The 11,344-nt window shown below is 42.1% G+C and overlaps 1 protein-coding gene across 2 annotated transcripts in view; it reads right to left on the bottom strand.

Annotated features, from left to right (window-relative positions):
* Positions 1 to 11,116, bottom strand: part of LOC308077660 (uncharacterized protein) — an 11,383-nt gene extending 267 nt beyond the window's left edge. Inside the window, exons 1-11 of one of the 2 annotated variants that reach the window (XM_080418492.1) lie at positions 11,019 to 11,116; positions 9,321 to 9,391; positions 8,498 to 8,607; positions 4,989 to 5,171; positions 4,606 to 4,748; positions 4,145 to 4,229; positions 3,561 to 3,723; positions 3,061 to 3,254; positions 2,823 to 2,964; positions 2,178 to 2,317; positions 1 to 1,330 (exon numbers count right to left, since the gene is read on the bottom strand). The exon at positions 1 to 1,330 is cut by the window's left edge and continues 267 nt beyond it. In XM_080418492.1, coding sequence (XP_080274618.1) covers positions 1,016 to 1,330; positions 2,178 to 2,317; positions 2,823 to 2,964; positions 3,061 to 3,254; positions 3,561 to 3,723; positions 4,145 to 4,229; positions 4,606 to 4,748; positions 4,989 to 5,171; positions 8,498 to 8,607; positions 9,321 to 9,387 — 1,542 coding nt within the window. In that variant the 5' untranslated portion in view covers positions 9,388 to 9,391; positions 11,019 to 11,116 and the 3' untranslated portion in view covers positions 1 to 1,015. Of the gene's footprint in view, positions 1,331 to 2,177; positions 2,318 to 2,822; positions 2,965 to 3,060; positions 3,255 to 3,560; positions 3,724 to 4,144; positions 4,230 to 4,605; positions 4,749 to 4,988; positions 5,172 to 5,642; positions 5,740 to 8,497; positions 8,608 to 9,320; positions 9,392 to 11,018 lie in introns of those variants that run through there. The other variant, XM_080418493.1, reaches the window with a different exon arrangement.
* Between the last annotated feature and the right edge of the window lie 228 nt (positions 11,117 to 11,344).

The raw sequence follows: 11,344 nt of genomic DNA, 5'->3' as shown, positions 1-11,344 counted from the left end.
TCCTGTTCTAAACATCACTGACACACCAAAAAGACACGTGTAAGCAATAACGTTTTCCAAACAATGCAAATGGCATTCAAATAAAACAAAACCCCAAACGTTTTTAAAACATGTTTCACTGGAGGTGTGGTGTGCAAGCAGTGTTATAAAGCTTCAAGGGTTCGTTTTAATCATTTTGTTGTAGCCAAAGTTGTTCAATTGAAATAACTTCCAAATCAGCCAGCTCAGCTTCCCTAACAAACAAAATACAAAAACGTAACAAACAATCAACCACTTAAACCCCAGCGAACGTATTGTGGGAACAGCTTTCTCTGAAAATAGCAGATCCACAAGCTCACAACACCAGGCATTGCATTGTGAGCTTGTCGATCTGCTATTTTCAGCTAAAGCTTTCCCCACACACAGAAAAACTCTTAGAAACAACAACCCAAAAGCAAACATTTCTGCTTTTAGACAAACAGTCAAGTCTTCATCGTGCTCTCTGGGGGAACAAAGAATCCGTCCTGTTTCTATAGGAATGTCATATTTAGTGAACAGTGCCATGTTGGTCCCTGTTACGTAATCACCCTGATATGTGTTCTCTGTGGGGAGGAACAACCTCATTATGTCCCGATACGTGTTCTCTGGGGTGGAACGACCTCAATGGTCCCAAACTCTTTTTTACACCATTCTAATTTAAAAAATCTAAAATAGCAGCTCTACAAGCTCAAACGAGCTTCTTGTAGATCTGCTGTTTTTGATGCTGTAGTGATCAAAGTAGGGGTTAACCCTTTAAGACCTGAGGCCGATTCTACAAAATGTCTTCTGAATCTTCTGGTGTCAAAAACTTGTTTCTATATCAGTGGTTCTCACACTTTTTCATGTCAAGGACCCCCAGAATTATATGTACCGCATTTGGCCGCGGACCCCCCCCATCTCAAAATATGTTGTTCCAGGGACCAAGGCTGCCCTCAATGACTAACGGGTACGTGGGTTGATTGAGTGGGTAATGTGTTGGGGGGTGTGTGTGTGAGCTCTACTGGCAAGCCAGAATTCTTGTGTGCAGAAACTCCACCATTTTCTTGGACTCTTGTAGTGGAATTCCATAGATAATACTCTGTAGGAAGTCCCACACAAGTTGACACTTTTTGGGGTACTCTATGTCAAAAATGTAGTAGGCCTTGAAGCAGACGTCGATGGCCTGAAGAAGTTTGTCCTGTTTCAAAGCCTGTCCATCTATAATTGCGAAGACCTGAGATGGTTGCTGAGAGTTGTTGCCAAGTGTCAGGACATAGGGTTCAGTTTGGGAGTTCTTGGCTGCTTGGAGATACTCCACCATGTTGGTTCCAGGCTGAAAAACACAGAAAAGTGAGGTTGAGTGAGTAAGGACAAAATGTCTACAAAGTATAGAAAAATAAGTGTATAATTAAAAGAAAAAATAATAATGAAGGTGTCAAGGGTCCATTTGTTTTCATGTTACATTATAAGAGTTAACTTATTGTTTAACATATTCATTTTGCGTATTATCACTCCTATGGTACAAACATAACACAGCATAGTATTGTGGTCAAAATGGTATCCAACGATAACAAAATGTTCTTTAGTTTTGTCTCTGATAGGCTAAATCTTATCTACTGGGGGTCCATTGGTTGAGAAACAGTGAGAGATGTACTGTATAGACATAGAATGCATATAAAGCGTTAACTTATATCCCCCTCGCAGCACAACGGTGGTCCCTAGGTTGATTCTTAGTGAGGAGGGTGGTGGTGGTCCCTGGCTCATAATCAGTTGAAAACCCCTGCCTTATAAGATAAACCGGGCGGTATATTAACAGAAGGAATAAGCTTGTCCTGTTATACCTGTATTTGTAAAGCAATATGTTAAACTAGCAAAGAGCAGTAGTTAGCCTATTTCAGAGACATTTTGACAAGAATTAATCAATGTCATTGTTTCGGGTGGGGTGAGGTCATATCTAGATGACTAGTCAACTATTTGTCAACTTTTTAGGATTACTCGTCGACTAGTGAAACGCCGTAGTTGTGAATGCCCTACTGTGTTCTTGTCCTCCTGCTGTGTGCTGTATACGCTTTGTAGATTACACACTCAATACTTACACAAACTCATTAATTATACAACAGGTATATGTTAATGTTAAAATAAAATGGAAAGTTTCCCTTTAGATGTGCTGGTGGACTTACAGGCTGATGATGGATGAAGGCCTTCTTGCACTCAGCAATGGTGTGGCGCACCGTTTTACTGCCACGGCCACGTCCAACTTTGTATGCTGTTGGGGGGAGCAAGGATGGCAACTGCTGCAGGGCGAGATCCCCAATGTCATCTGCAGGAAGACATAGGTATCAATACGAGGTGGAACAGCATATCCTTTATTTTGTCATTCAATAGCCAACAAGAATGTACCGTAACCTATGTAACCAATAGCGACTCTGCAGCTGGTTAGTTTGTAGTTTAGTTATTCCCACCATTAGGCCAGAAGCTGGCCTAACCATGACAGTTTACAAATGGAAAATAATTGACCAGTTGGGGTCCATTTGTTACACTGTCACAGTTACAGACTTAAGGGTCAATTTAGACCCCACTAAAGTAACCCAGAGAGTCCCTGGAATCCACTTTGAGTAACCCTGGTCTAGACGAGGCTATAGGAGGAAGGGGTGTGCCCACTGGTATTTGAAGGTGACACTACCTGAGAAGAGGAAAACCCCAGGGTACCTGAAAGTGTGTGCTGTGCGTGCCACACCCACACAGAGAGGCTGTCAATGTAGTTGTGGACTCTTGGCACAAGAGGGACTGTCGACTGACAAAGAACCATTTCAATAATATTTTACCTAATGTTAATCCTTCGACCGGCAACTCTAACTTCCGCTCCAGTCGTGCGATCTGCAGGATCTTCTCCGCATAAACTGGGAGCCAGGTCTCGTACAGTTTGGGCGCAGCGTCCGCATGTAAGAGAAGGAAGTCCTGAGCGATCTATAAAATGGAAAACATTTGAAATCAAATTAAATGTGGCACACTACCAAAACATTATAAACAATGAATCATCACATGTACAATATTCCCTCTTACCATGCCGTTAGTTGTCAGGTGAGGGTAGTGTTCCAGAATCTGACTGATGGTCAGATCTCTGGTGTTGTCCTTTATCCACTTTGCCCTGTACACCGCCGTGTCCTGCATATAGGTCGCAACTTGGCATAATGGTTGAGAATTACTTCTCAACCACTCTTTCAGCTGTACTGCCCGCTCATCAGATATGGTACATTCTGTAAAAAGAACAAAATGCTGTCAGTCACTAAAAGATGGATGTTTTGCGTAATCAGTCATCCCTATCAGCAATATTGTGTGTTAAAATAGTTCTAAAACAACTATAAATGCTATTGTGTGGTGTCTGGTCATACAAGCTACTGTAGTTCCAAAATTCCTCACATTCACTAAGATCAGGCTCTACTCAGATTTTCTGTCTGCGACAGTGTTCCCTAAACGTGCGCATGTTATGTTTTGGGAAAACTTAAGCAAGCAAATGTGCCACATTGTTGGAACTTCCTTCTATTTTTCCGTTTAGTAATGACCTGGTATGACCGCTGTTCGAACAGGACCATCCTCGGGTGCTGGTTGGGGTGCTCGGCCATTCCCCCTGAGCGCTGACCTCAGCTTCTTTCTGACGTTTCGCAGCCTTTCCTCCAGGTACCCACAGGCTGGATGCCGGTTCTGTGCTGGGGTGTACCATATGACCTGCCAAGAAATCAAAATGTTTGATGAATAGAGATTTGGCACATTTCGATTTTTTGACAGCGTGTCCTTGAATTAGAACAGGGTTTTTCTGCACATTTGTCTGTCCCAAGAGAAGGCCAATTATTGTCCCTGCTTCCAAGGGCATGACAGCAGTGAAAATCACACATCAAAGTAGTTTTTCTGGAAGGAGTGAGCGGTATTGTGTCTGTTAAATGATTTAGCATTTCAAGCTCAATGTATGCTTCTCAACGGTCCGTTACTGAGAACTGCAGACCTACAGGCTGACCACATGTTGTGAGCTTGTAGACTTGGAGTTTTCAGTATCAGCGACACATCACAGCAGAGCATATATTGGGCTTACTAGGGGTGTCACCAAAATGAATAATACATTGAAAAGCAAAAATTGGGAAAAAAAACTCACGCTGCCACTGCTTGAAGAGTCTTTCAAGCAGGGAAATGCCTGAATTATGCTAGCTGCCATGGCCTTTTTGGTCTCCGTCGTAGGACTGTAAAACAGAAATAGCACAACTATTCATCATATCAAGTAGTTCCAGTGCGTTGATTTCATGTAACTAATAAACCATTTTTAAAAGACAAAAAAAATGATCACACCCGGTGTGTGGCTAACTTAACTTCAGTCAGTCGTCCAGTGAAGGTTGCACTGGTGCCTCTTAAAATGTTACTCCATGGTAGCTGATCTGAGCATGGTTAACAACTAGCAAATATATCCCTACTAAGTCATATTTTAGCTCTCAGGTAAAGTTAGAACTTGGGATGATCATACACCCTTAAAGTTGCCATTTAACCACTTAAACCCCAGCATTGGTATTGTGATCCCTATTCAACATAAAACATAAAGATAATTTAAATCTGTTGAAGTACTTCTCTCCAAACTTCTCTATAAGGTGAGACACCAAGATCCGGACAAGGGCACATCTCTGGGATGTGGTGATTATATTTGTCTCGTCAAGGTCCCTGACAATCGGCTGTCCTTCTGCGAACGTTGTAAGAACCTGACGGACATCCTTAGAAAATTGCAAGAAGACACAAAATTGCAGACTTATTATTGTTTAGTTAGGAATGGGTGATTCTAATTCAAATCAATATCACCATTATTTCAAACTTTTGTCTTGATTACAATTAATGCACTCAGTGTGTCAATGTGTTGTGAGCTTGTTGAGCACCATTTTCTTTTTCATGCAAAGCAGCCAAATTTATAAGGCTTAAAGGTATTATAAGGCTTATAAAGGTAAAGCAGAACTTACAAACGTAGGAATTATGTGAATTGTCTGAATCATCATGAGGGCTTGGGGTTGAGGTGGAGCCAGGGGTTCAGGTGGGGTTCGGGGATCAGGTGCGGCCGATACCGCCATGGGGGTTTGGGGAGTGGCAGGAGGTGTGGCATCAGAGGCTGTAGCTTGTGCATCAGGTGCAGGCGCCGGTCCAATCTATAAAGAAGACCAAGGTTAATATAATAAATGTAGGACAAAGAATAGAGCACCAAAGTCTGATGTAAATGACGCATCCTACCTGGTTTGCGTTGTTCTCCCCCTCTCCCCCCAATTCTTAATTAGTGACATTTTTGCCAGAAACAGACTGTATCAAATATAACTGACTGACTATCATAAACGATAGTCACCTTCGTGACAACATCGCTGGGACAGTCCGTTTGTTTTTGGACCTCAATGCTTATGAGACGATTTTAAGATGACCCAACTATTCTACATAGAGAAACACTTCTACAAACCAGGGGATGAGAGAGTGACGTCAGGACTTCGGTACTCTATTGGAATCCCCAATAGAGGACCCTTTTGAAGACAACCAAATGATATGTGGACAGTGGTGCAGCATACTTTTAGAGAGTGCACTTGGGCTTCACCTTATACAAACATTAAGTGATTAAACAAAAAAGTACTTACAGTACCACTTATCACTCATTTAAAGAATGCCAGTAGTCCCAGTAATCGCGTCATCCCAGTAGTCACGGCATCCCATCATTCCAGTAGTACTTTCAATCTGTCCCAGAAGTCAAGTGGTTCTTACTACCCGGTACTCAAATACTGATCATTTTCAATCGATTGACACTTTAAGCAGCAAGTATGGCTAAAAACAAAACTAATATGGGGGTAATGTCAAAATAGGCCTTTTCAACATATAAGCCAGTCAAAATACTATTTACAGTCACACACAACCACACACACACACCTGGTGGCAGTTAGGTGATTCTAAAAATGTCTGTTGCGCAACGAAATGTATAAACTGTCATCTACTGTCACTGCCTCTACATCCTGGCTGCATCCTCTGTACGACTTGACTGCATGGAGGGGATGGTGATCAAGCAGATCTCTTACATCTACTGCTACCAACACCTGGGTGGGAATGACACTGTATGCAAATAAATGCCTATCAAACCACTGTGTTTCCCACTTCTTTACAACAAGTTTTATTGTTGGTGTGGGTGACGTTTGCTCCAGTAGTAGAACTGATTCTATGAGACCAAATTGAGGCTCTCCATCTGGATCATAGGACAGGAATACACTCATGCCTGCTCTATAGTCAGTTCCCTTAAATGTAACCCAGGCTGGCACATACACTTCACTGAAAAGGGGAATACCTTCTAGCCCACTTTGGATCCTGTCATTAATGTTCACCAGAACTGTACTTTGCCCTGGACCAACTTCTGTATTGTGACACAGGATAGTTCCACATAGGAAATGGTAGCACTGCATCATCTGATGGCGAAATGCCATGGTTTTACAAATGTTTCTAAAGTTGCAGGTTACATTGCTAACCTGTTTGAAAAATGCATGTCGTGCTTCAAATCTCATTGACCAGAACTGCTTCAACGGTCCAAGTTTTTGAATGATTCGTGGGTAGTGAACCATGAAGTGTTGCTTTGGCCGTAAATGTAGATGAGGATATAGCTCCAGGAAGAGGGAGTGATGGTCTTCTATGATTTTGCCCAAGTACAGTGTTGCTGCCACTGTAATTGAAGGGGAAAAGATAAACTCCATGCAATGGAGTAGGAGGAGTAGAAGTTCCCAATGCTTGTTATCCATGGGGACAAGATCACCTATCATGATTGGTAGTAGCCTAATTAGGCACCACATTTGAGATGCTGACTGACGCATGGAGCCTTCAGGCTTTTTGAGATCATTCCTGCTTATGACAGAAGGCTTGTTAGACTTATCACTAAATCCATAGTCAAAGCTTGTGATTCTGTAATTCAGCTCTTGTAGTGTGAGATGCTTTTGGTCGATTAGTGAATTCAACAAAAGTTTGACTTCGATAGGCCCCACCCCCTCCAGTAAATCATGCATTATGTCCACTGACAGATTGTCTGACACATGATAAAAAGACAACATGTTCAAGACGCTGCCCCTTTTCAGGCCTGTCTGGGACTTGTCGGCTGTAAGTAAATCTGCCTCATAACTATTGCGATCACGCAAAAGTCCAGGGTCTTCAAGCGTCAGAGACTCTCTCTGTTCTCTATTTGCTTTGCAAAACCGACATGCATAATTGGCAACGAAGGATTCAACGTAGCCAAGAACACCATGGACGCCCAAATTGTCTCCAACTACTTGGAGCAATGTGAACTTGACAACACCTTGATAGTTGGGGGTATTAACAAGGATGCCATCCTGCTCTAAATCCATGATCTCTTTGACAATAGGGTGTAGGATTGCATCAATGGTATGATGTGCTGCGTCATCAGATTTGTACACAGCTAAAAGGAACTGTGACTGCAAGGTAGATAGCAACTCTGGAGGCAAGCTCTTCAAAATGAAATAAAGAAGTCCCAACTTGTGAATCCCAGTTTTAGCACCAAGGGGATTTACTATCTCAACATCATCTTGGTAAATCACAATTGGGATTGAAACCTCGTTCCGAAATAAGGAATGCGTTTTACAGAACTCCCCATCAAAAACATCCTGAATTGCATCACCCTCCCTGCACTGCCAATCTAGCATGGTCTGTAAAATCCCGGGAATTTCTAGAATCTTGGTCAAAAGGCTCTTTAACGGTATACGGTAAAATGAATCATGAACACCAACTTGCTGGACAATGCCAGTGGCAGAGGCCGTTGATTGAACATAGGTAACCCCTGACAATATCTCCTCAACTGGCTGAACAAAGTTTCCAGTTGTAGCAAAATATTTCATCTGTTTATAGTCGGACTGCATGCCTCTGAAAGGCTCAGCTAATTCTGAGAACTCCACCTCAAGCTCTTGTACCTCGTTGCTTTGATCAAGACCAAACGTACGAAATACAGACATGGTCTTTGATTGCAGTCGGCCGACAATATTGCCAATTAAATTGGAGGTATGCTGAACCACAAAGTTTAGGTTTGAGAATGTCATAGAAGATTTAGATCTAAGATGGGCTAAAAAGAGGGCCACTCGATTAGTAATGGACTCTGGCTCTAGTTCATCCCAATCCTCACCAACTTCCTCGTCTCCCTGTTCTGGCTCCATGTCAGCATTCAGCATTTCAACAGGTGGGGCTGGACCTACAGGTGGGGGCCGTGGGGCTGGGCCTTCAAGGGGGTCATCATTTCTATCCCCATGCTCCTTTTCCAAGTGTCTTCTGTAAGACCATATGTAACCAAATGTCCGACCACAACCACTTTCACTACACTGAAAATGTGTTGATACAGAGTTGACATGGTGTACAGACCGTAAATGCACGAGAAGACCCTTGATACCCCCTGAAATTAGCTTTTGGCATTTGAAGCAAGTGTATGCCATCTTCCCGAAATAAACTATTGACTTACAAGTTCTCTAATTTTTTTTAGAAACTTCAGCCTAGGGCCTGCTCTCGGGATCAGCTGTTTGATGGTGGAATCATCTAACAGAAAGAAACTTTCCTGATCAATCCCCTCGTCTGAAAAAAAAGAGAAAAATACACATTATTTTTCCAACAGAAAAAAAATAGAGCTCATGGGTTTCATCTGCAGTCATCTACACTGTAGATGACTGTAGATGACTGTAGATTCTACAGTACCTGCAATGATGAGGACCAACACAGATGATTTAAATGAATTAATTACTTCTACTGCAAATGATTACCCTCAGCAAAGCTAATCAGACACATTTCATCACCTGGTTTTGGTCCTCAACATGACAGGTTAGAGCAGTGGTTCTCAACCTGTGGGTTGGAACCCCCCACATATTGTGAAACTGTTGCGAGGCGTTGTGAGCCTGTAGATCGTCTATTTTCACAATATGTATCCGTGTAAAGAGGTCAAACAAATGGGGGGTCCACAATTCAAATATTTTGGGGGGGGTCACAGCCTGAAAAGGTTGAGAACCACTGTGTTAGAGGACTACAGAAACCATGGCCATTAACTCAGCAGCCATGTTTGGTGCTGAGCAAACAGTTTGAATGACAACCAGCATCCTATTTCTGACTGACACAGATGTCATTAACCTTAATCAACCTGGGTTCATCTGCTGGTCAATTGTTGTCAGTTAATCAAATAGTATAGCACAGAAAATGCATATGCTCAATACAAATGTCAAGGTATATTACAAAAAGCAGTTGTCAACTCCATTACTGTGTGACAGCAATGTATGTGGATGGGAAACATATTGTACCTCTAAATATGTCGATCAGTTCTGGTAACTGCCACTCTGTCAGTTTTTCAAAGACAAAGTTGTCCATCGATCTGAAACAAACACAAAGGAAATACAATTGGTGTTATACCTGTTCAGATATCAACATAAAAGCAAAGCAAACTAGCAGCAGAATACTATGATCTGCTATGAATATGAACCAAATGGACCCTTACAGCTCTGTAACTCTCAGAGTGTACACATGGAAATCTAGAGACAGGTGAAGCAGGGACCCCTTAGCTGAGAGACAGATGAAGCAGGGACCCCTTAGCTGAGAGACAGATGAAGCAGGGACCCCTTAGCTGAGAGAGAGATGAAGCAGGGACCCCTTAGCTGAGACAGATAAAGCAGGGACCCCTTAGCTGAGACAGATGAAGCAGGGACCCCCAGATGAATTTCACATCATGTGCCTCTCACAGTATTTAGCTGCCCATGCAATTGCCTATTCAAATGAGCGTCATTCAGTAATTTTAGTGCAATACCAGCAATAATAAACTGTTTTTACAGCTGCTTCAACCACAATTCCCACAATAATGTAAACACCATCCTAATACAATGAAATTAAATACAATAATGTCTCAAATTAAATAATATAACGGGGTAGACTAGAATGGTGACACAGTAAAGCAGGGGTCTTCAACAGGGGGTCCGGGACCCCTAGGGGGTCCTCAGAGTTACTACAGGGGGTCCGCCAAATCTTTGTGTGATAAGATTTCTTTTTTTACATTAACCACTTGAACCCTAGCATCACTTTTCTGAGGAGAACTTTAGCCAAAAATAGCAGATCTACAAGCTCACAACGCCTCGTGAGCTTGTAGATCTGCTATTTTTTGGCAAAGAGGTATAGGTGTAGAGGGAAAAAAGAGCAGGCCAAGTAAAAAAAAAAGTTTAATCTGAAACAATTTTATATAGAGGGGGTCCCTGCTTCATCTCTTTCTCAGCTAGGGGGTCCTTGGCCTGAAAACGTTAAAACTAAACAAAATGCTGCTGTCAAAATCAACACTAGTTTCAAAGAAATAAAAAAACACATCTGATTGTACAGGCAATTAATTTTCATGTACTGTGGGGGGGGGGTCCCCTCGTGATTTTGAAGGGGTCCCCAGATGACAGTGAAGTAATAATTTAAGGACTTAGCATCAAAAGTAATCAACTATATACTAGAAAAGGCGAAATTATCAAAAAAATAAAAGAGGCACAAATTGTGAAAATAGCAGATCTACAGGCTTTTGTACAGAAGTCACATAGACAAGCCACACCCAACAAACTACAATACCACATTTCAGTAGCCAGATTGTGTAGGCACATTGAGAGGACAATGTGTTAAGCACGCGATATATAGTCTACACGTCAATTAATATATCAAGCAACTAGGCTATGCCTTTGTTTACAAGTGCCCACAGCTAGTTAGCTGTGTAGCCATGGCCTGTCACTTTCAGCAGACTGTGCATGCTTGAACGGCAACGTGATGTGTTTATAATAGAAATTAGAGATCAGACCAGAGTTCAGAATGTATAAATGAGCCAATTGCACTCGCGCCAAACATTTGAGTTAGTTAGCTTAGCTGCTTAGCACCATGGGGCCAGCAGCACATTCCAGTTCCTCTGCATGTTTAACACGACGTCAAGGCATGCTAGGAAAGGTTGAGACAATAATACAGTGCAAAACAAAACACTATTTTACCTTGAATGGAGTTCTTCTTTCGTGCCGTTGTTTGTAAATGGTAAGAATTGCGACGCACGTTATGGCTCTCTGCAGACTCTCTCTGTGTGACGCTGAGCGCGCGCGGAAGCAGGAAGTGGAGGAGGACTGGAGGGAGGCGGGGTATGGAGGATTTTGACCGGATAGGGAGGGCGGATTCCAGACTTTTAGGATTCTGATTCTTTAATTTATAAATAATTATAATAGTAAAGAAACATTCCTTGATCCATTAATTATATGATTTACTCCACTTCACTCTCAGGATGTTTTAGCCTATTAAAAGTGGTGATACCACAGTATTATTTTAA

This window comes from Gymnoscopelus braueri (assembly GCF_963280865.1).
Source record: "Gymnoscopelus braueri genome assembly, chromosome: 21".
Classification (NCBI taxonomy): Eukaryota; Metazoa; Chordata; class Actinopteri; order Myctophiformes; family Myctophidae; genus Gymnoscopelus; species Gymnoscopelus braueri.
Note: the sequence above shows the minus strand (reverse complement) of the source record. Positions and strands in the feature narration are given on the sequence as shown.